The sequence below is a fragment of the Papilio polytes genome, unplaced genomic scaffold (assembly GCF_000836215.1).
Source record: "Papilio polytes unplaced genomic scaffold, Ppol_1.0 DF821644.1, whole genome shotgun sequence".
NCBI classification, from domain to species: Eukaryota; Metazoa; Arthropoda; class Insecta; order Lepidoptera; family Papilionidae; genus Papilio; species Papilio polytes.
In genome coordinates, this window is record NW_013527560.1 from 254,201 (window position 1) to 277,537 (window position 23,337).

A 23,337-nucleotide genomic window follows, 5' to 3' on the forward strand; every position below is an offset into this window, starting at 1 on the left:
CTATTGACTTATTTACATAGATAACATTTTAACAGAATGCAATTAAAACGACAATCAAAGGATAGATTTACTCTAAGTTAAAAAGTGCATAGAGTTTTAGATGAATATCGATTTCGGTCGTTACTTATAAGTTAATTTAACATTAAAATATTCAACGGATCCAGGCTTATCATTTTTAAATAAGTTTATTATTGGAGGAATGTTTAAAACCGACAGTTACACAACTTTTAACACATCACAAGACAACATTGTACACAAACAAACGAGGAAGAAATTAACTTGGTGTTAAAATTAACGATTGAATGTAATTGTTGTTAAAATAATTGATAATTGAGGTTATGCCTTTCCTAGATCCGAGAATAACCAAACATTTATACCTCGTGACACATGTATGTGATGATGGTGATGAGATATGATTTAAATGTTATAAAACAATATAATCTTTAGCGAGCAATTGATCCAATAATCGCCAAAGGTTATACCGAATATCGCAAATAATGATATGGGTAACATTTAGATACGAGAAAAACACTTATATACAAAACTTTGAACTGTTCACCAAAGATGTGTTAACCAAAGTCTCAAAGAGTGAGACATGGGGTTTTTTATGGAATCTAAAACTCATTTGTAGTGTGCTATCAATAAAGATATTATTTACAAATGTAATGAATAATGTTGAATAATAAAATAAAAAATAAATTTGATATTAATTTGATATATAGAAGTTCCTTATACTTGCTACATTTTTAGTGTTAATGATATGAATATTTATAATATTATATGATTTAATTAATTTACTTATACAACTAGATGAAATTTTTTTTTTTACTTTTTTATGTTTTGATATAAAGGTTTTTATATAACAAGTAAAAGTAAAACTTTGGTTTACATCTACTTGTAATATAAATATATCTGCTTATGATTAGATCTAATATCTACTAACTACTGTTTTTGTGTTTTTAATTGTTTTTATAAAAAATCTACGATAAAAATTATCCTAATAAAAGCGATTCCTTGGATTCAAAAACGTATTATAATTACAAGTTATTCTCTGACTATGTTTTTAGATTTTTTGTTTTTTTTTTTGTTGTTGATAGATGTATTTACAGATTTATAACTATTAGTTTTTATATGCTATCGTTTATTATATTTACTGGTATATGTTACTTTAAATCTGTCTTATACAAATAATGATATTTACAAGAGGTAATTCAATACTCGTATATATCTTACGCGGAACTCTGAAATGAAAAATGGACAATGAATATGACTATGTTTTTGAGTAGATTTCTTAGCATCAATTTAATGTTCACTTATATAAAAATTAACGTAAAATTTCTGCATAACTAAATGTTACCCTCACCCACGTTCGGTGTCAAGTATTTACATAGTCACAGTATACGTGAGTTACATGAGAATGTCAGTGAAATATTAACATCGATTGAATCTATACATTTCCATATTTTACAATTAGAATACATATTATTAATAATCCTTAACAAAATTTAAATAAACCATAACCGAATTTAACTATACATACTACCTATTTACAGAGGAATTAAAAAAACAATAATGATATTAATTATTTTGGTGTAAAACACAGAAATATGACTACAACTCTTTGTATGTTTTTCTGTAATAGAAACTAAATATACAGGATTCAGGTAGTGACGCAACATTAGATTGTTTTTAAGCTCCCATTAGTTTTTTGACAAGGTACCCTGGCGCAGAGTAAATAAGAATGAGCAGCATGAGAGTTACCATCGCGCATACTGTTGATCTGACAACTGCCCATTTGTAGTTATGCCAGATGATGTAACGAATCGATTTCAGCGGATTTAGGAACCACATGAAGGACGCATCCGGACGACTGTAAAAAAATGTGAGTAAGTCAGTTTTGAATCTATTTATTTAACACTAGCACTCGCCCGCGACTCCGTTCGCGTGGTATTGTAAAAAACAACAGTAAGTACCCTATGTGTTCTTCCAGACTATCTTCTACATCTATGCCAAATTTCATCGAGATCCGTTAACCCGTTTAGGCTACAAACTCTAACAAACATTCATCCATCTAAACTTTCGCATTTATAACATCAGTAAGATAAGATTTGGTTTTGGAAAGGTACAAAATGCGCGTAAAGTGTCCATTATACTAGTTAAAAATAATTTTTACTTACTTCGGCTTGTCCAATGGATCAGGTTCGCTACGGCCTAGACCAACGGGTAATCTATCAGCTTCTTCGCGTGTAAGCAAGTGAATTTCTGCTTCAACCTTGCCAGTAAGTACCATTTCATCATTTTCCTTTTTTACATAGAAAGGCCACCAACCCTTTACACGCTTCTGTTTGAATATGTTCACCATCGGAACTGTCCCATCGTCACGCAGCATATCCAGGGTACACAGTTTGGCAGTCTTCGCGCCACGAGGGAATCTATTCAGATCTAAAGTAATAGCTCCTGTAAAAGTTTTAAATTTTATAGGATTTCGCTTTAATAATAAGTAGTATATAAAGTTTAATCCTTAAAGGCCTGATTTTTTAAAAAACAAATTAAAGAATGTGTAAATGAACGCTTTACTGTGTTTTTTACTAATGGGGGAAAATAGTAAAAAAATCAAAACGATATTTTATATGTTTTAGTAATATGCTCCTTTTTGGTTTTTAACATGAAGATAACAAGTCAAAGGTAACATGTAAACAGCTTAATAATAAAATAAAAACGATTGTAGGAGCCCAATGCGATATATAACCCCAGTATCAAATTTGAAACATCATTTAACTGTATTTAAGGGTAATTAGTACTTTAAAGTTTTACCCAAAAAATCGTCGGAAGAAAAATGATCAGCGTCCCAGACTTGCAGTTCCAAACGGGCTGGTATTTTGCATTCTGTCTCATCCCAAGAGAACATGTTCTCTTTTCTTGTTATAACAATGCGTTCCTCAGCCTCTAAATATTCGAATGGGTAGATGAAGCGCCAGTTAAAGTTTCCTTCACCAGTCAAAGAGCGGTAGTGAATATCGGTTGACTGACAATCATCAGGGCCTTTAAGCCACCTACGAGAATTAGATTATTACACATTATCATGATCATACAAACATTGAAATTTATAGAGTATTACTACGAGTATATTTATAGAGCTCTTACCCTTTGACATAAATGTCAGACATCTTTTCACCGGTGAAGAAAGCATCATCTTCCAGCACGACGTCATCAGTATTCCATACTATAACTCTCATTTCATAAGATTTGGGCTTACGGGGCGAAATGTCTATAGGCGGCCCGGGTAGCGGCATGTCCATAGGGAACATTTCAACCCACATCTGTATACGTCCTTGTTCAATACCTGTATTTAACGAATTTAAAATAAAAAATAAATAGTCTTCAAACATATGCAAATTTTAAAAATCTTTCTAGCTTTTGTTAGTAGGTTAGTATTTAAAACATACCAGGCTTGTTAGGGTTATAGAGAGGTCTGGTTTCAATATGCTCAGTTACGAGTTTCGTGCCTACACGAGGTACTTCTTGCCATCGATGTAGTACTACTAGAGCCATTTGCTCCTCAATTGTATCTGGGTTGGAAAATAGCTCCGCGTCATCCATCGGCATGTTGAATACAGTGCGTCCAACTTTAACACGCCCAGTCTCGTAAATTGGCGGATCGAGTTTTCCGTCCTTGCAAAGCTTAGCTAAAATCTGTGTTGGTTTCATAGCGTCTCGCCATCTGTTGTATCCTTCCCTAAAAATAATATTGTGAAGTTTACATGCTATACTAACTATCAGTCGATATTTGCAACTCTTTGGTACAACTCTATATATATATACTTACTCTTCGTATTTCAAAGCTAAGCCGCAAGTGGCTCTATGGCGGCTATAAAATCTATTCTCCAGATCAATCTTAGTTTCGCCTATCAAATCATCAACTCCCAGCAAATCCCAGTCAATAACTTGAACGGAAAGCATAGATTCTTGCGGGAGAGTAGCTTCGGTCTCATAACACCTACCGAAGACAGGATTAAGCTGTTTAGAAACATAATTGTCTTTGTCGCAGATTTTCTTTGATCCACACTGCAGCATTATGTATGGATCAGCTTTTCCATTTAAGTCCATAGGGTGTAAATCAGTCGCCTTAACTATGTAGACTCTCACTAAGACGCGGATAGGTTCGTTACTAGGGATTCCTTGGAATAATCCCAAATTAAGATCAAGACCCATAATTGTGTAATCGTCAGTTCCTTCTGGAAACGGATATTTATACACTTTTATCGCGCCCTGAAACAATTACATTTATATTATAGTAAACTCGTAATACATCCACTGTCACCCCTAACCCCTCGGTGGAAACGTGTGAACTAAAACGAAACTCTTAATAACATCTTGAGAGTTGCGAAGCAAAAGCAGGATTCGAAACAGTTACTTATTTATCCTAGATTTGGATTTAGGGCAAAAAAAAAGAAACGTTTATTAATAAAAATTACCTTGAAAGTCCCAACGACTCGATTTTCATCCTCGTTGTCATCACCTGTCTTCTTTCCTCGGTACAGATCAAATGAATGCAACCACTCCTTAAATCCGTCATATTCGGGTACAGCTTCAAGCTCGTGTGGATAGATCTGCAAGTATATATGCATCTTTGTAAATCAATTTATAAGAAGAAAACCTAAAACAACTTCACATGCAGTTTTTTGGGACACCGTTTTTATCCATAAAATTACCATGTACCTTCTAATTTAATTAAAAAAATAATCGATACTGTGTAGGTGTAGTGGCGCCACACTAGACCGACACAAAAATCAAGGCTCACGCGTCATTTCCGAATAATCTGGTATTCTAATTAGTTTAGAAAATAATTTAAACAGATATAGAAACTGTTATTTGATTATTGGCTAACCTTCATTAAAGCTGAGATAGGAATTTCATTTCTATTTTGTTGGAAAGTTGGGCTTAATTTTGATCGTGGTGATTGCATAGGACCTTGTCTTTTGCTACCGTAGATCTGCTGAAAATATTTGTCAGCGTGGATAAATCTTTCATCTGTTGAAGTGTGAGGAGTTTGATTTAAATCGGCGCGATCTCTCTTAGCCTCCATTTGTTCTTCAACCATAAAATTGACAGACGCAAAATATTTAGACCAAAAATCTTTACAACTATTATCGCTACTTAACATCGAACCAGCACTGGCTTTACGTTTCGTCTTATCCGTGTGCTTACTAATTTTCTTGCGAGGCGTGGGAGTAAGACCCGAACCATAGTACACAGCATTACGCCCCAGGCGTGCTATGAGAGGAGAATTTTCCCTTTCGTGTTCAATCGTGAAATGGTCTTCTTGTATTATGCAGTTTGCTCTCAAGTCAACGTTTTCTAATTGTATTAAAGACTTTTTACGCTCCTCGATTTCCCTTTCGCGTTTACTCATTGGTGTATAGATGTATTTGTGAATCGAGTTTATAGTATGTGTACCGACTAACGTCGCTCTTCCGAAGCTGCGGCAGTCAACAACTCGAATGGTTAAAGGAGGTCTATACAAGTCCTGGTCAGGAAGTTCGACATCAACGTACTTGATGGGATGTGCAAAATTCGGGTTACGCTTAGCGTTCTGTATGATGGTAGAATATATTATATTTCCTGCACATTCTATATCAACTCTTGGTTTGTCTACAGTAAGTAGATGAAGGCGTTTAAGATCTCTTAAGCCCCAGAATAATACTTCAATTCGGTATTTTGATAGCGTCGGTCTAATTCCTTTTGGAATGGGTAAAATAGGTCCTCTATTAGCATCCGCATCTACGGGTGGCTTTCTAGTAGCCTCTTTAGGAGAGGGAAGCTCTGGTAAGATGGAAGTTTCGAGGTTATTTGGAACTTCTAGCAGTTCGAAAGTAGCTAATAGCTCGCCAGCTCTTTCGTCACCACGTGTAATTTCATGCCATTCTAGCGATGGTGGAAAGTGAGGTTTTTCATAACTGTCTTCGAACGCTTTTATTGACGGTCTTGCGGTGGTGCGTCCGATAAATTCAGATTTTCCAACCTTGTCTTGGTCAAAAATTTCAATGATTATTGTCGGTGGGTCTGTTTTTATATGTTCAATGGAACTGAATAGTAAAATGTCTTTGAAGACAAGTAGCTCATCCCAAGTCGGGCTCAATGTTTCATCTATAACTTGAGTTGTAGCGACCGAATCTCCGATAACGACTCTGGCAAACGGATCAGACAGACCAGATGAATCAGAACCAATTAAAGAACGAGCTTGGTAAATGTATGCTCGCATTTGAAAGCTCTACAATAAGAAAGAAAACAAATTAATAACTATGATCAAATTGTACGTATGCAAATAAGAACCAAAATCACATGTTCATCACATCAAACTTACATGTTTTTCTGCATAAAATATTTTATTGGGTGCATTAACTCGCAGTTTATCCGCACTTTTTAATTCATAACCGACTTCATAACCTGTAGGAAGCTTGTCAATGTAATGTTTTTTATCTTGCAATGCTCCGAGCCATAAGTAAACACGAACCATTGCGGGTATAGCCCAACCACTAGGAGTAGTCGCTTTCTTTCCCGGCCACTGAAAAAAGATTTAATCATTGAAATAGTAGACGTATGTCTATACAAACGATATTTTAAATTCAATAATTACCCTCAGATATATAGATTGCATTTTTCCACAGAATTTTCCAGCCTCTTCTGAATGATCGGAGTAGATTAAATCTCTAGCTGGAATTCTATAGTAGGCCAACCGTTTTCCATTGCTGATCAGCCAGATAAATACATCAGGGAGTGAGGGTTGGGCCTATGGGATAAGGAAAATGTATTATTTTTCAAATGCATAACATTGTAAGTAAAATAGGGAATACGCATGTATTTTTTTCTTTTTTTAAACGATTCTACTTGTTGTAAAATAACCACAAAAAAAAATTGACACGAAAATATTCCTGGTAGAAATAAGTGGTAATTAATAATACTATTCATTATTTTTTTATTTCAACGTTGGTTTTGATATCGTGTTTTCAGTAAAATACTTCAAGAGTGTATTTCTATATAAACTAACGTAAATGAACTGTGTATTGACAACACAGCGACGCAATATTAGATAAGCCACTTGCTTCGACTAATAGTGTGCGTTTTGGAACTTAGCGAGGGAATTTGAAAAAAGACACTTTTTAATGATTAAATTTTGCCACTAAATCACTTCATATTTAAAAAAATCTTTGCAGGACTGTTTTTATAGTAATAAAGTATACTTAAAAAAAGTTTGGTACAATTTGGCGTCATATGCATATTGCCTATTGTAAAAGTGAAAATTTCAAGCACAAGCCATCATGGAAAATCGCCGATGAAAATAGATCTAAGCTGCGTTGTTACGTGCGTCAACACGCTGGTGCATAAGGCCAAACTTGCGATAGATGCCGCCCTATACGTGTGTGTCTTCTGAATTTTAAATCATGCACCTTTCTCCAAATCTAGGTTAAACCTTGTAAACAATTATTTTTAACTAGGTAAATGTGTTGTAGGACTAAAGGTATATCAAACATGAAACATAATTTTGAACTTAATTTCTTTTCTTGCTTTGCTGGGAACTATGCATGCACAACATACTTACATCTTCGCAAATATTTTTTAGTTTATGCAAGTAACTGAAGGCGGTGCGTAACCGATCTTTAATAGAGCTCTTGGTAATTAGAGCTTTAAGGTTCCTTGTATTAGTACTGATTGCTTCCTGTAATAGAGGACATTTATGAACACCATTATTATCATCATCAATTCGCTGTACATCCTTACTAAGAGACTTGGAGCCTATCCTATGTGAGAGGTGATATATGTAGTATATATTCGGTTAAATAAAAATATTGCTTTCCAACAATTCTACTAATCATCAAAACTATTTAATGTAATTTTCAAAAATATCCAACTACGCTATTATTACAAAAGATAGACGTATATAAATACTAATTCAAATAGTCATAAGTCAGTAATGTTATGTATTATAAAACTCACTATCTCGTGGAGGCACATCTTTTGTCTTTCGCGATCAAGTTTAGTATTGCCGAAGGGTTGAGCTCCGGTCATGTGTTGAACGTAGGACGCGCAATCCTTGCTGACACATTCCAGCGTGGACTTTAATCCCGCAATGCATGTATTGTTTAACCCATCCTCACTTTCTGTTGCCAATTGGGCATCAATAAGCCCTTCCTCCTGTGTTAAAAATTGTGTTATTAATGTGGACCAATTCAACTGTGCTAACGGAATGGCGTCACAGAGGCTTTAACATTGTTAATTGCAATGTTAATTTAATTAGTCGTTGTTCGTCGATTTTTAATTTGATCACCTCTATCGTAATAATCAACGTTGCTTCCCGGTGCGTGGGGCTACGAATGAACCTGGACAAGACGAAAGTCATGTTCAATGAGCAAATCGTACCAAGTCCAGTTACCATCGGAAATGCAGTCATTGAAGTGGTAAAAGACTATGTCTACCTCGGTCAGGTCATCCAGCTTGGACGGGGTAACTTCAACAAAGAGATCAAAAGACGCATACGACTAGGCTGGGCGGCATTTGGGAAATTCCGTTCCATCCTCACCTCCCAAATACCTCAATGCCTGAAGACGAAAGTCTTCAATCAATGCGTCCTCCCTGAAATGACGTACGATGCGGAGACCTGGACACTGAGGATGGGCCTAGCCTATAAGTTCAGAGTCGCACAGCGGGCGATGGAGAGAGCTATGCTCGGGGTTACTCTAAGGGATAAAATCCGGAATGGAGAAATTCGACGGAAAACCAAAGTTGACGACATAGCTCTCAAAATCGGTAGACTGAAGTGGCAATGGGCCGGTCACATTTGTCGGGCCAGCGACGCCAGGTGGGGGAGGATAGTCCTCGAATGGAGTCCGCGAAAGGGGACCAGTAGCGTAGGGCGACCTCCAACCAGGTGGACCGACGACTTAGTGCGCACGGCGGGAAGTCGTTGGTTGCGGATGCCGGAGGACCACATTCTGTGGAAGGCATTGGGAAAGGCCTATGTCCAGCAGTGGGCAGGTGAAGGCTGTTGATGATGATATCGTAATAATGTGCTAGTGAATATGTTGTGTCAGATACCCTCGATGTTAAAGGAAAATTAAACTGGTTATTTTTATGAAGACGTAAATTTTTCATTACTTACGCAAATTTTAAATTAGCCGTAACTTTTTTCTAGAAAAAGGAGAGTATTTACCATAGCTGTAGTTTTGTAGTGCTGTAGAGTATTGCGAAAAATGTTTTCCGAAAGATTCGACTAATATATCCGTGACTTCAATATTAACTTGTTAATGTACTTACGAATTTTTCTATTATCCTGGCAATCATGTTTGAATTATACATGCGGCGGCGGTGATCCGGCCAGATGCTGCGCACGTGCATGCAATGCTTGTTGTTCCAGTACGGCAAATAATAATATGTCTTATCTGTAGAGTCGGCCTTCATGGGCTGGGTCACACTTTGCCAGTAACCGGAATCGACGCATAAATCATCTATTATGAAAACAACATGTTATGTATTTATTTAATGTTTCAAGCATACAGTTGTAACCTATAGATATCTATTTCGGACTACATTAGTAAAACGTTCAAAGTGATGGAAAGGAAATGAGCTGGGGGTATTGAATCATATTTGTTACTTACCAAGGTGTTCCACATTCAAGTCCATGGATCTCTTCATCGACTCTTTGGAACCATCGAGCATGTTACCACAATTACCGATGCTAAGTTCGAATTGTAACGGCTTGTCGACGAGTGACTTATCAATCATATTGCAGTCAAATACAGTCCCGAACAGGAAAAATTCTTCGTTCTTTTCAAAAGAAATGTCCAGGATAGGTGTGATAGGCTCAACTTCAACGTCTGAAGCAGTTGATTCGATAATATCCATTACTTCAGTGCGAATGGATATCAAGACCCTAAAAATATTATTTTAATTATTTTAACGATTTTTAAAACAGTTAAACAATAACAATCAGTTATCAAAAGTATACTGCATAGCAACCTTGCTCTATAGGACACTCCTTCTCCCATGCCCTTATTCAAGTTGGCATTCTGGTCAATGATACTGTAATCTCGCGTGGAACCGTACATATAAACGTAGGCTGGCCCGAATGTTGGTAAGAAACCTGTAAAAATGGAAACGATTCTAGAAGGTTCAGAATATTACTGGAATCTACTAATTATGATAAAATATGATTCCAAATCTTTAGAAGACAACATTTCTTCATAGGTGTAAATTACCTCTTTCTCCGTCATTGGAAATAGTCTTGAGATCGATGTAGTGTGTGCCAATGATGTTGGGATGTACGGGATTGTTGTCCTTAAGCTGGATCTTGACGCGCTGACAAAGCGGCGGGAACATGTCGGTAAATACAATCTGCTCATTCCAACTCGGTGTGTAGGTGTTTTTCTTGACTGACGTGGAACCCTGTCACAAAGACATTATTTGAATATCAACAAGGCAATAAGTCTGTAAAGATTGATATTAGATTCAATTTAGGTTACAATATTTCGTGGTATTTATAAAAAAGTGGAAAATCCTGAATTTGAGATACTTACAGTCATTCCTGCAAAAGACACTTCCACGAACGAATCGACTAAGTCTTGGCTTTCTCCAGTAAACGCTCTTTTTACGTTGGCTAACAGAGAGTAGTTCATCTTAGGCAAGCCATCGGCCCTGTATATCTTGATAATAAATTTTGTTCGCTGCCGTTCTATGGAGACGCCATCAGGCAGCAGAAGATTCCTAAAATTAGTGTCATCACTTGTCACTCTAGAAGTCGATTATGATTAAGCAAGTTTCTGTGAAGGTTTACTCATCACGTCAGGAGTAAAGATATACCGATTAGTCGTGAATTCGTAGGATTTGCCACTTCTAAGTTTCTCAGTACTGTTTATTACTATTGACTTACGCTTCAATATCGTCTTCATCCTTGTCGGTGGTCGGTGGTATTTTGATGGTATCGCCTTTACCGATGACGCTTATATCGCACTTGAGGTATCCCTTCGGACCAGCAGCCACGTCATCAGGGTCAGTTAGCAGTGCCCATTTGTGGTAGAACTGGCGATCTAATAACAAATAAGTTGCATATCTTGAAACGATCGCTCAGCTTAACTAAAAAAAATCTTCACACGACAACTATCTTTCGATATGAAAATTAAAGTCCAAATTACTTTTAATTAAAACTGTAATAAGTAATTTAATTCTATATGCCACATTTTCTCGATGTACAGTAAACCATTATATGCAAATAGTAAGTCACAACCAACAGTGCTTTGTGAAACGGTAAATAAACACATGTTTTACTACAGATGTCACAGTAAACAATCATTAAATGATAATTTACGAGAAATAAAAAGAAACTCTGATGTTTTATAACACTTACAATGATTTACATAACATGTAAACTAGACTAATTTTGTTACCACTAGACTGTAATCACTATTTTGTGCGTTTTTTTTTATAATTAGTCTTAAAGGTGAATTAGATATGTATCAATGTTCTATGTATCAAATGCAGTGATGTCATGTTTGATTCAAATCGAACAAAAATGCACAAACATTTAAATGGAAATAGAAAAATAAATAAAATATCGCAAAGCGACGCCGCGTCAATATTGGCTTAGCGAAAATTTTAATGCAAATACGTGACACAGATTTTCATTTATTTATAAGTAATAAGGTAACAGAAATTTCGCTCAGCGTATAATATTGCGCAAAAGCGCTCTTTGCAAATACAGTAAGGAAATACAATAGTGAAGCATTATGCAAACATGAAAATGGGAATAGTACTGCTTAGGATGTAATTAAATGAAAAGCAAACTATTTATAGTGTATTGAAGTATACGACATGGTTTTCATTCATCAATTTGGCAAATGAAACAAATGTAAGTCTATTTGCTGAGAATGGTTTGAAACAATAAAGCGTTAATTGCGTCTACTATTCTATTGATTGAAGGTAGGAACCACAGTAAGGTTGCCATTTGCATATATGTATGGGCAACGGCCATTTCGCTACTTTAGCGAATTCGTGTGGCCCTTATTAGCATGCTACAATAAAATACTTTATCTGTTACAAAGAAGATAAGTAGGATAAGACAAAATTGCAAACTAAAACCAACTTACCGTAGTCTTAAAAGCGCGGTCATTATAATAGGACAAAAAACAGTAATGAAACATTCCTACAAACAAACAACTTGTAATTTCAGAAAGTTTCAGAAGTGCGAAGCAAGCTTTAGGCTTTTAACGAACTAGTTCAGCGTGCTGGAATTGTTTCGGCAAACATTCTGATATGGTCATTATGTGAATAGGAAGGTAACTACGCTGTTTGCTTCGCTTTCCGTCTTTAAGAAGCCTTAACTCTAGTCATATGTCAATGTAAAAGCATGAAATATTCGGATAGTGGTCAAGCGCTGGTATATACATGATGAAAAAAACGAAAACGATGGATCTTAAGATTGACCGATTACTTCAAAGATTTACCAACAAGATATAGCAATAGTCTGAGAAGTTTTTTTTTTCTAGCATTTACTTGATGGATCATAAGATGGTAGTTTAAATTCACAGTAAATGTCAATTAACATTCGATTATACTTTTGGGAAAAGAATTTAATATATTTTATGCATTTAATCAGTGAACGAATATATCAAATTGATTTTATAAAAACATATTATTTGGTCTTTAAGTTTAATGAGTATTTAAAGAAAAATAAATAAATAAACAAATATCACAAAACTTATCGGACTTCAGCTATAACTCGTTGGAAAAAAGATGGATTCATCTCTATGAGGGATTCCTTAACACTACGTCTATTCTAAACTAAGGCAAAACTTTTATACTTAGGTAGGAAGACGGGAATCGTTGTCAGTCCGCGGTCACGTTCTGAAATAGCGTGAAGGTAACGATAAAAGGTGCAAGGAGATAGACATCGAACAAGTAATAGAAATAATAGAACAATTAATGCCAACATGCAATAAAGTTTCACAACAATATATAAACATAGATCTAACATAGACTAAATACCGAAATAAATTACATACAGAAAAATACAGTGTTTAATAAAAGTTTGTGTGTCAAAATGTATAGCGGTTCTTATAGATGGCATTCTTATAAATTACTCTGTTGTAATATTATTTTACTCAAATTATTAATTAGTTAATTTGAAATTGTTTACAATTAGTAAATATTCAAATTTTACTCAATTTACTTGTTGGCAGCAGCGATAGTTTTCAATCATTTTGATTCAATTAGTAATTTTGTACGAACCAATTAAAAAGGACAATTTGAGCCAAATTTAAAGTAACAGGAACGATAGAATGTTTGAGGCTCAGTAGAATTAAGTTACATTAATAATGAGAACGTCAATTAAAGTAATTCTATTACGACTCAATAATTTTAACTCAAATTTGTGTTTTTTTTTAATGTTTCTGTTCTAACCATTATTACATTCAATGTACTGATTTAATTAAACCTAAGGTGGAAAACCAATTCCTCTCTGCGTTTGCTACACAGCTAACATATTTTCCCGAAAAGGGCCTGGAGCTATCTTAAATATTTTTATACACGTAAAAGGTTTTACAAACGGATAGAATGTGACTATAATCATGCAATAAAATTAATATTCCGCAAATAAATGTATCTTCGATATTTTATACTGTTGTAATGGAAATAACTGTGAAAAATGACTAAAGTACAAATGGACATTACTACAAAACATTTTTCTTAAGACATTCAAAAAATGAATTATGTTTTACAGATAATAGTCACTGGGTGTTTTTATTCTCTATAAAAATAATGATATTATTTAACTGATTCCTTTAATTCAAAAATGTAAATTAGGAAATATTACAATTTGTACAATGTAACAATAAATGCGCAAAATTAAGATTTAAATTTCGAGCCGTCCGGGGTTGTTCGAAAATGTGTTTTAATAGTATTAAGACAGGTGTTACGTTTGAACTCCACTCACAAATGGAATCAAGAAGGATTTGCCAGCAAACCCTTACAGTGCTTGCTTGGTTTCATTGTAGATACATTTGGTTCCATTTAAAAGCATCGACTATAACTAGGTCATAGAAGTTGGTAATAACTTAAGGTTTCAAAAGACAATTCCTATTTAAAGATCGACTTGAATTCTTTATAATATAAATTACTTATATGACGTTGATTTTAAAAAGTAACCTCTTGCTGTCAATAATGTGTTTACCTTTTTACGTAATGACATACCTGGTTGGTTCCACACGGTGGCAATGTCGAGTTTGAAGTTTCCGAGTAGTTTGTTCACACGCAGAAAGTTGCGCGAGTGTAGCACCTGCGAACAGGGATGTTGCATGTCACGCTAGCGTGTTCACTTCACTTCGCGCCGTCACGTAAAACATCGTATAGCCAACATTTTTTTCAGCTAGCTTAAGTGGCAAATCGGTACACTGTTATTATACTATTGAACGAATGCCTGCTGCCAGCAATTTTCATATTCTAATAAATTGTTTGTCAACCTGCACACAGCCAGTTTAGTTGACTAAGACCTAGTCACCATAAGGGGTAAGGTCCGTGTCCCTCGGTGGAGACAAGTTATTAATTCATGGGATACAGAATATCACCAAATTGAATAGACATAGCTTTGGAATTTTTAATTAATTTAGGCATTGAAAAGCTTCGTAATTACTACCAATGACTTATTCATTACATTCATTGATAACGAAGTATAGAGAAGAAAGTATAAAGAAAGGTTATAATAACATAACGTATCCATTTATTCTTTATAACTTATCATTTATTTATCTCCGTATAAAATGTAAATAGCAAAACTAATTGCGAATTAATCCAATGTGTTTAAAATAAGTTCGTTCAGTATATAAATTGCGCATCCGACCCGAAAGTAAATCTGGACAGTTTGCAAACTAATATCGCTGTTGGTCCATGTTTTATTAAAATGTTGCACTCCGCGCGTTGTTTGTGTTACTTTGCATACAGTTGAGCGATTTTGTATTGAATCGCACATTGACAAACAAAATACCTGCGCTAGTAACAAAGGATATCGGAAAGTAAACATTAGACCTGATACGAAATTATTACGTCTGAAAATTCGCACGTTTGTCAAGTTTCTAAGAAAAATTACGCAATAACGTCCGTTCCGACGTTATGTAGTGTAATGTAGTGGTCAATCGGCCATCGTGAAATAAACCACACAAATTGCCTTGGGTCTAGACAAGAACTTAGGATTCTAGAATTTTCGAAGATAATAGAGTTAATGATGCTGGACGTAAGAGATATTTTTTTTTCATGTAATATTAAATTGCAAGTTAACAAATGTTATTAGATATAGAAAACATAAAACAAAAATAAACGTAAAGAAAAAGTTAAGTATTGACCTCCTAGACTGTCTAAGTGATTAGTCTGTGGCAAAGGAAAATTAATAACTTATTTCTCACAAGAAAAAGCGTTCTTTTTCTTTTGTTCATCGGACGCTTCTTAGAAACTAATCAATTTTCTTACGTGTACTAAGAGACGAGAAAAAGTAAACATAGACGCAGCAAGGAAGTCTTAGCTTAGTTTAGTCTATTTTGAACTTTGTTTTTACTTAAAAGATCCACCGGATATTTATTATACTTTATTGGAAACGGTGCAGAGCAACTGGAATATTTTTACGATGAATAAACAAGCGCTTAATTACGATATAGTAACGTGGCCGAAATATGATATGCGGTTAGTTTAGTAAATATCCGCTCTAATGTTAAAAGCCTCCACTTCGTATTTCGACGGAAAAATTGACGCTGGCCGTATAAATTTTTTGAACGGAAACAACGTCGTAATTGGCCAGTATCATAGAACAACAATTGAGTTATTGAAGATAAAAGCTCAGATTCATAAATGTATTTGTGCGCACTCTGCACAAAGTGCTCCGGTTTAAAAACTGTAATCGACCCCTTCTATGTAGGTTTTAACCGTCCCTAGCACGTACGTGATTTTTCCATTCCATTTGCATATACGTTGGTATCACTAGAACTGATGATATTAAACTATGCCGTACGAAGATAAGCTATGTCAAATTAGTTAGGTAGTTAAATAACAACAATTTATATTTTTCACTTAAAAATCAGAATAGAATTCAGGATACTAATCGAATCATACTAAACTTTAACATCGGCTTAGTTTTATATTTCATACATAAAAACTTACATTCCCACGGATAATACTTTTCTCTATAGTCAATCAGTGTAATGCGAATAGGTAGAAACATGACTAGCGAACGCATTAGTTTTCGTATTATTCCCAACCACTACACCGCTCTGTCCCCACGTGAGACTAAAAACCTTTCATCCGTCCCATCTTTTAGTGCCACTATTATCAATGTGACAGGTGGAACCGTTATGAATTAAAATAAGTTCCAACCGCCCCCTCGTCGCAAAAGTTGGGATGGATGAAGCTTTTTATTCTCATCTATCTTCACGTGGGGACAGAGCGGGGTGACGGTTTGGAATAATCCTGGTTTTCATGCATCTATGCAGAATTACAATGCGGCAGTATAATTCGTTTTATAAAATAACATCAACAGATTAGTCAACCTGAACTCTATTATATCAATTTGTATTATAATATGATAAATATTATATTAGGAAACAAGCTTATTGTGATCGTGATATTCTATTCATTCAATTGTTCTGACGCAATACGCACTATAATAGAGCTGCGGCAATAAGCGGCTTAATGTGCACGTTACAATACGGTGTTATTTTTCCGGTATGAGGGAATATGAAATGGAATAAATGACGATAATAAATAAAATAAATTCTTGTTTTTGCACAATACTGCAACATTTTAATGTGTTTTTTTAAAACCTCAGCTAAACGATATACAAAATAAAAGTAACATTTGGTAAGAGACATTGCAATCAAAGTGAATTTTTGTGTGTCATCAAAATCCTATGTTTATGATGATACCCAATAATGTATCTATATTAATTAATATTTGGAAATCCATTAAAAAACTATATCTGTATGTATTGAAATAGCTCAAAAACTACTAGGCCGTTTTCAAAAATTCTTTCACCATTAGAAAGCAACATTATTACTGCGTAACGTAGGCTTAATCTTAAAAAAAAATTATTCCGCGCATACGAAGTCGTGAGCAAAAGCTAGTAAGTTATACGAGAGTTATTATTTATCTGTGCTCCTATAACTTATTTCGTAAATATCTCGTCGCGCTGAAAGCACAAATTACGTTTGAAAAATTATATTGCTAACGTAAGTTATGATTTACATTAACCTCGAAATGTCCTTGTCCGAAATAGGACAGAATATTAAGTACCATTACTGTTATAAATGTGGCAGTGTTACTGAAGCCAGCAGGTTCTAGAAATTAAAAATAACATTAAACTAGGGTTTTGCACACTCTAGCTATTCCATACATTTACATGTAAGTGTAATTGTTATTTTTTTTAATACTGATTTCTGACGTTAAAGCAATTAATGCAAAATTATTCTCTGCTAGTACGGGGTTTAAAAAAATACTGAACCAATTTGTCCAATTGAAAAGATCTATTAGAGAGATATTGCGATAACATTGTTATATTAGTTATCTGTGGCGATTGGATATCTAAGATCAGTTTATTGTTTATATTAATGTGTCATGATGAGGGGTACACCGCGAAAGAGATGGATGGATTGGATGAAAGGTGACATGATCAAGAAGAGAGTGATGAGTGAGATGACGGATGATAGAGTTATTTGGATGACGAAAACTTGGAGCCCCGACCCTACTAGAGTTCCTAATCTTTTTATTTAAATTATCCTTAATGTAGGGGGAGATGATGAGTTAATGATGATTAAAATTTGCAATTTTTACGATTCTTCTTGAGATCCCTCATTGACTAGCTGAGTTTGCGTTTTATTCTTTATATTTGACTATGTCAAACAGTCGAAAGGCACACGAAATTACTGTCAACTCTCAGAAGTTGCGATAGCTTATTTAAATCGCGTGTGATTATTGAGATTACAAAAAATTGTACAATTTTACTCTCATGTCATTGCTAATATGATGCATGATATGAGAAGCAATTTATGTTGAGAATTCCTTAAAACGTCTAAAAGGAAAAACATGTTGACTTTATGGCTCAAGAATATGTCAATTACCGTAAATTATTTTAAGACTGTCTGAGTTAATTTCTGAAAATACGCTATATTTTTTCGCAATAAAATCATAAGTAGGGGAGAATCACTTTCCCTTTATCTTATACGAGTAGTAAAAGAGGAACATGTAAGTCATTCAAGCAAGTGGGATATTTTATTTAAGTATCTTCAGTACGAATGAGTGATGGTGTGTTTTTGTACGAATATTTTGACAGCTGCGGTATCCCTCGGTACGATTTATAAAATCATGTTCGTATCATCCACAGATCGTTATGTGTGTTTTGTTCATAGAAGTCTTTTTCGATTATAAAAGTTTTGCCATCTTTCATATGTTGCAAATTATATTAGTGTTCTAAATATTTTTCTAAAATTACTTAGGTACTCTGATTATATTACGTAGATACATTATGTAGACACCGACTTAGTACGATCTTTATATATCTGTAGTCGCCTAGGTAGATATCGAATGTCGAGTAACTTTCTAGAGTGAAATTGATACATTTAAATTTCAAAGCCGATACCTTTGTTTGGATCAAATTAATACACGTGGCTTCAATAATCATTAATAATTTAAGCATTGTGCTGCTTGTATTGTCCACCATTGACGAAGGTATTTTCACTTAACACGTTCACTGCGTAACAGGCCGATATCGGCCTGCCGCGGTACTTAGGCTGGTGCGGACGAAGAAAACTGTCTCCCTTTCGCTAATACGAAACGATTATCTCAGTTGTCATTACATTACCGTTTTCCCAATTATTATAGCAATTTAATCTATACTAGTACTGGTGGATCTAGAAAGACCTGCCACGCACTGGAGGAAATATAATTGGGAGCGCATTTGTTTTTAAAACAATTTTAGATAAATAGCGAAGCAACTCCGGTTTCTGATTTCTTTTAATTCAGAATATCCAGTTATAAATTCAAATACTAGAAGTAAAACCAAACTAATTATAAATCTCACTTACGAGAATACATTGGAAATTCCAACTTCATATAACAATGGAAACAAACTCATCCCTTTTCGAGATGATTAATTAGTTTTAACATTTTTGATAAAGGGTTAAGGTGTACTCCATAATAGACGAGATCAATTAGTGATGGATTTTAATATTAAATAGTGAACGCAAATTAATAAAACATGAACCTGGACTTTGACGGGCTTCGAGGGAAAAAACGTTAGCCGATTTCCGTTTGATTCGACTTTACAAATGGAATACGTAATGATTTAGAATTTTTAGATTGAAAAAGTATTTGGTATATTTTCAAAGTTGTTATTTTATATTCAAAATGCAATTACAATAGTAATGTAGTTCTTAGTTAATTTTAATCGGTGGAATTCATGAAAGTGAAAAATATTAATTTGAATTAATTAAATTACCCAAATTAAGTTAAATTAAAACAGCCTAATAAGTATACTGAGAAAGGAAACAAAATAAACATTTTAGATACTAAGCCTAAATGTACTAAAACGATAAAAAAAAACAATTTATCTGGCTTATGCTGGGTTGCTGAGGTTTTCATTTATTTTATGATTACCTAGAGATTCATTAGTGTTAGGTTAAAGTAAATTTCAAAGGGGTAAAACTCAAGTTATCTAGTTCGGAAACGCATTTCAAGAATTTAACGAATCAAAAACACTAACGAATGGTTAAACGTTTCTGGTAAATCGGCCATTAATGAAATGATGTTGGATACGTGACAAAAAAATCCCTAATAATTATTTACCCCGATTAGTAAAAATACTCGATGTAAATGTAATTTAAAAAAAATATGTTTTTAAAATATACAGTATTGCAAACCCTTTTTGAAGTCGGTTAAAATATACAGGAGTATGTAATATTGAATTTATGTTTTCTTTACGTGAGTACACTTTTGCATTAATTCAAGAAACAAAGATGAATTATGGGAACGAACGCTCCCGGATTTCAGATTGTGAAATGAATAAGTCATACACTCTCGTATACCGCTAGAAAGCTGTTACTAAATCATTTAGAGACGGCCTTAAGCGAGACGTAAATTGCGACAAATAAAGTCAAATCTATATAAATGTTCTTATTTTTATCTTTACGTGAATTAAAACAATTTTGAATTTGTATCAACAATTATTTCTTAATCGTAATTTTAATTTTCTATGACCGCTGACTGCATTTAAAAAACATTTGGACGTAGCACAATATTTGATGTTCTATTTATTTTGGAGTAAATCCTGTTTTATTATACATTTATTTCGCGCGTATTACACGTGGTGATTTTATTGCTAGCAGCAGTGATTTATATAATTGTTGCTTTGCGGCTGTAGTGAATAGAGCTTTGCATGTGATCGCTTCACTTTACGCTTCATTAATAAACTATCACTTACCGATAGGGTGATGATCTTGTCAAACAGCATCACAGGTGGCATGTGGAAGTCGAACACGAAGTACTGTGAACAATTCATATAGTTAATCTTACTGATATCGTAAATGCGAAAGTTTAGCTTGATGTGTGTTGAAGTTTGTAGGCTTAACGACATAGCGGATCTGGATGAAATTTGTCGTATATGTAGAGCATAGACTGAAAGAACACATAGGCTACTTAGTTTGTTTTTTTATTTATTTAGACGGAGTCGCCGGCGAAAGCTAGTATCTAATACATTTAACCTAACTTTGAGCTTCTCGATATCCTAACTATGAGTTGAAAATGACAAAACTATATTTACACTAAAATCAGTTCCTTCCTTGTATTCTTGTATTTTTATACCTTGTCCATATTTCAAAGTAAATAAATAAAATGTAAGACCTATATCAAATCCAAGGGCTTAAAGTGAATGAATTATTAAATTTTCGAGTTGCTGTTATACCTATTAGAAGCTGACAAGGGATTGACCTTTCTGGCAACTTGCACTCATATTAAATGCAACATTATATGACGTGTACTGTAGTACCACAAACTCAACACATTATTTATTATTCATGATACCAGTCGAATGAGTGAATAAGTATTTTCTAATATGCCTAAGTAATATAAAGTTGTTGAAATTAAAGGGCGTATTAAATTAACATTCCGTTTTGCATTGTAAACGAAACCTATTATAAAGCCTTTAGAAGAGCTGAATTTCGAATAAAGCAAACAGACTCGCCGAATTAAATTCCAGAGTCCATTTTCCGCATTCCAAATCGTTAGTTTCCTTTTGTTTGCAGTACGTTATTAAAATCGCAAAGGTTTTTATTACATTATTTCTATGAACAGACTCATGGACAAGGGCTATGTCTCTCGGTATTTCATGTTGCATCGTGCATTGATATTTTCATTGTTGTTGTTCAATAAAAAAAATGCTTCCTCTCGGAAATTAATGATGCTTGAATACGAAGTGTACTGTTATCGAAAAAGAAAACAAGACGATTGTCTTTTTTGTTAATTTTGAATTCCAAATTTGAACAAAAAAAAAACAACATTTTGTGTCAGCCATTATTGTGATTACATTTATTATGTCGGTTACGTTCAAGTCCATATCCACATTACTGTTAATTTAAAGAACATTAATGAGCTAGTTGGTTAAATCACAGACAACGATGTATTGAATAAACCAATAAGTAATCTAAATATTTAATGAAACCTCACCTCGTTGTAGTAAGGACAATTGGTGCTCTCCTTCACGCTTGTGTATTTGCGCGTGTCACCAATTTGAACGCAGACCACTGGGTCCATGTTAAGGCCGGCTAACTGTCGTGCCTCCACCACAGTGACGCATACTTGGAAATCAGCCGCTTTCAGAGCCGCGGGCCCGGTGATGTCAAGGGCCTGGCACCTAAGAAATAATTACCTTTTTAATAAGAGATACATTTTGTGGGTATACACGATATAGCTTTCTTAATTGCGAGCTAAGAATTTTATATGTAAAGAACATTTAAACAAAAAAATTAAAACAGTAAATGTAAGTATTCTATTTTTTATGGTACTGGTATGGATGTAAATTACGCTGATGTCAACTATATTTTCGATGACATGTTATTTTACTAAAGATTTTAGTAATGTTTGCATTATAAAGAAATGAAAAACAAAAATCATTTAAATTATTACAATCGCCTCCTCCTCGGTGTGTCCAAGTAAGTGGAAGGTTCGCCGCTCATTTCATCAGACGACGTATCGCTTTCAAGTTCGACTAGATCCATAGAAGATGATGATCCCGGCATCACATCAAGCAGTCCCTGTTCTTCGTCGCTCCTGCGTGGGCCACGATTACGCGCCAGTCGTAGAATAGATCTTATACTTCTTAAGGTGGATATGCGTTTGCGTGGTCCACGACCTTCGGCAATGTTGACGACTTTGTCCGAACCCAAAGAAAGTCCTTTTCTGAGTAAGTAAAAAAAGAATCAAGTTACTAACTTAATTACGAACATAAACAGATTTTGACGCTCGAAACGTAACGTAATTAGTTAATTTGACTGGATAAATTAATTACGATCAAAGGTCGCCCAATGTTTGAAATTGGACCATAATTCATAATTAAAGAATGTTCTCTTTGTTTTGATATCCAATCAAATCAAAGAGAATATAATCACTAAAGCCTTTATGCCTGGTATACGAATACTTAGTAATTATTTGCTATCTTACCAGTTCATTTTTTTTAAGAAATAAAACACAGTCCCCACACAAATGTTTAGCTCCAGGCAGCTTGCCTATTGTTCATGGTTAATTTGTGCGTGTTTAACTAATGTTATACCCTCAACTCACAGAAAACCTATTTTCTTTTTTCCGATAAACATAATTATTAGTGCAATTTAAGGAAACAGTCATATGAAATATGAATACCTAAACAACGATAGTAATGTAGAAAGGCCAATAATCGATAATTTGCCCATTCGCAAGCTAAGTCACAACCATAATTGATAAATGATATCTTAATTATCAACTAATAAACTGGTACCGCTGCATAGGTTATGATAAGTTATACTTACTTGAGGATGCATTTTCCCGCGATCTTGAGTTTGTGAGAACGCGACTCCTCTTCTGCTTGTTCCCTTTTAAAAATCGCCTCTTTTTTCCACATGGACTGCTCAAAACTAGCGATGGTACGTTCTACGTCTTCTAACGTCATGTCCAAGTCTTCCTCAACATCAGATGCTGCAGTCGAGCTTTGGGATGAGGCGGGCCCAGAGCTAGGAATCGTACTCAGACCGTATCGTCCTCCGCCATGACGGTTTAGTCCCGAACCAG

At 34.5% G+C, this 23,337-nt stretch overlaps 1 protein-coding gene across 1 annotated transcript; it reads right to left on the reverse strand.

The window, feature by feature from the left end:
• Positions 1-1,680: 1,680 nt before the first annotated feature.
• LOC106108339 (otoferlin-like) lies at positions 1,681-23,331 on the reverse strand. The gene is made up of 23 exons (XM_013289493.1): positions 23,079-23,331; positions 22,201-22,473; positions 21,742-21,928; positions 20,501-20,563; positions 14,239-14,323; positions 10,925-11,081; positions 10,572-10,758; positions 10,254-10,440; positions 10,015-10,138; positions 9,654-9,928; positions 9,313-9,503; positions 7,996-8,193; positions 7,601-7,717; positions 6,638-6,790; positions 6,365-6,565; positions 4,889-6,271; positions 4,476-4,610; positions 3,827-4,269; positions 3,447-3,736; positions 3,145-3,343; positions 2,815-3,053; positions 2,178-2,457; positions 1,681-1,870 (listed from the first exon to the last, which is right to left on the reverse strand). The coding sequence occupies exons 1-23, from the start codon at positions 23,216-23,218 to the stop codon at positions 1,690-1,692; spliced, it is 5,688 nt and encodes a 1,895-aa protein (XP_013144947.1). The 5' UTR covers positions 23,219-23,331; the 3' UTR covers positions 1,681-1,689.
• Between the last annotated feature and the right edge of the window lie 6 nt (positions 23,332-23,337).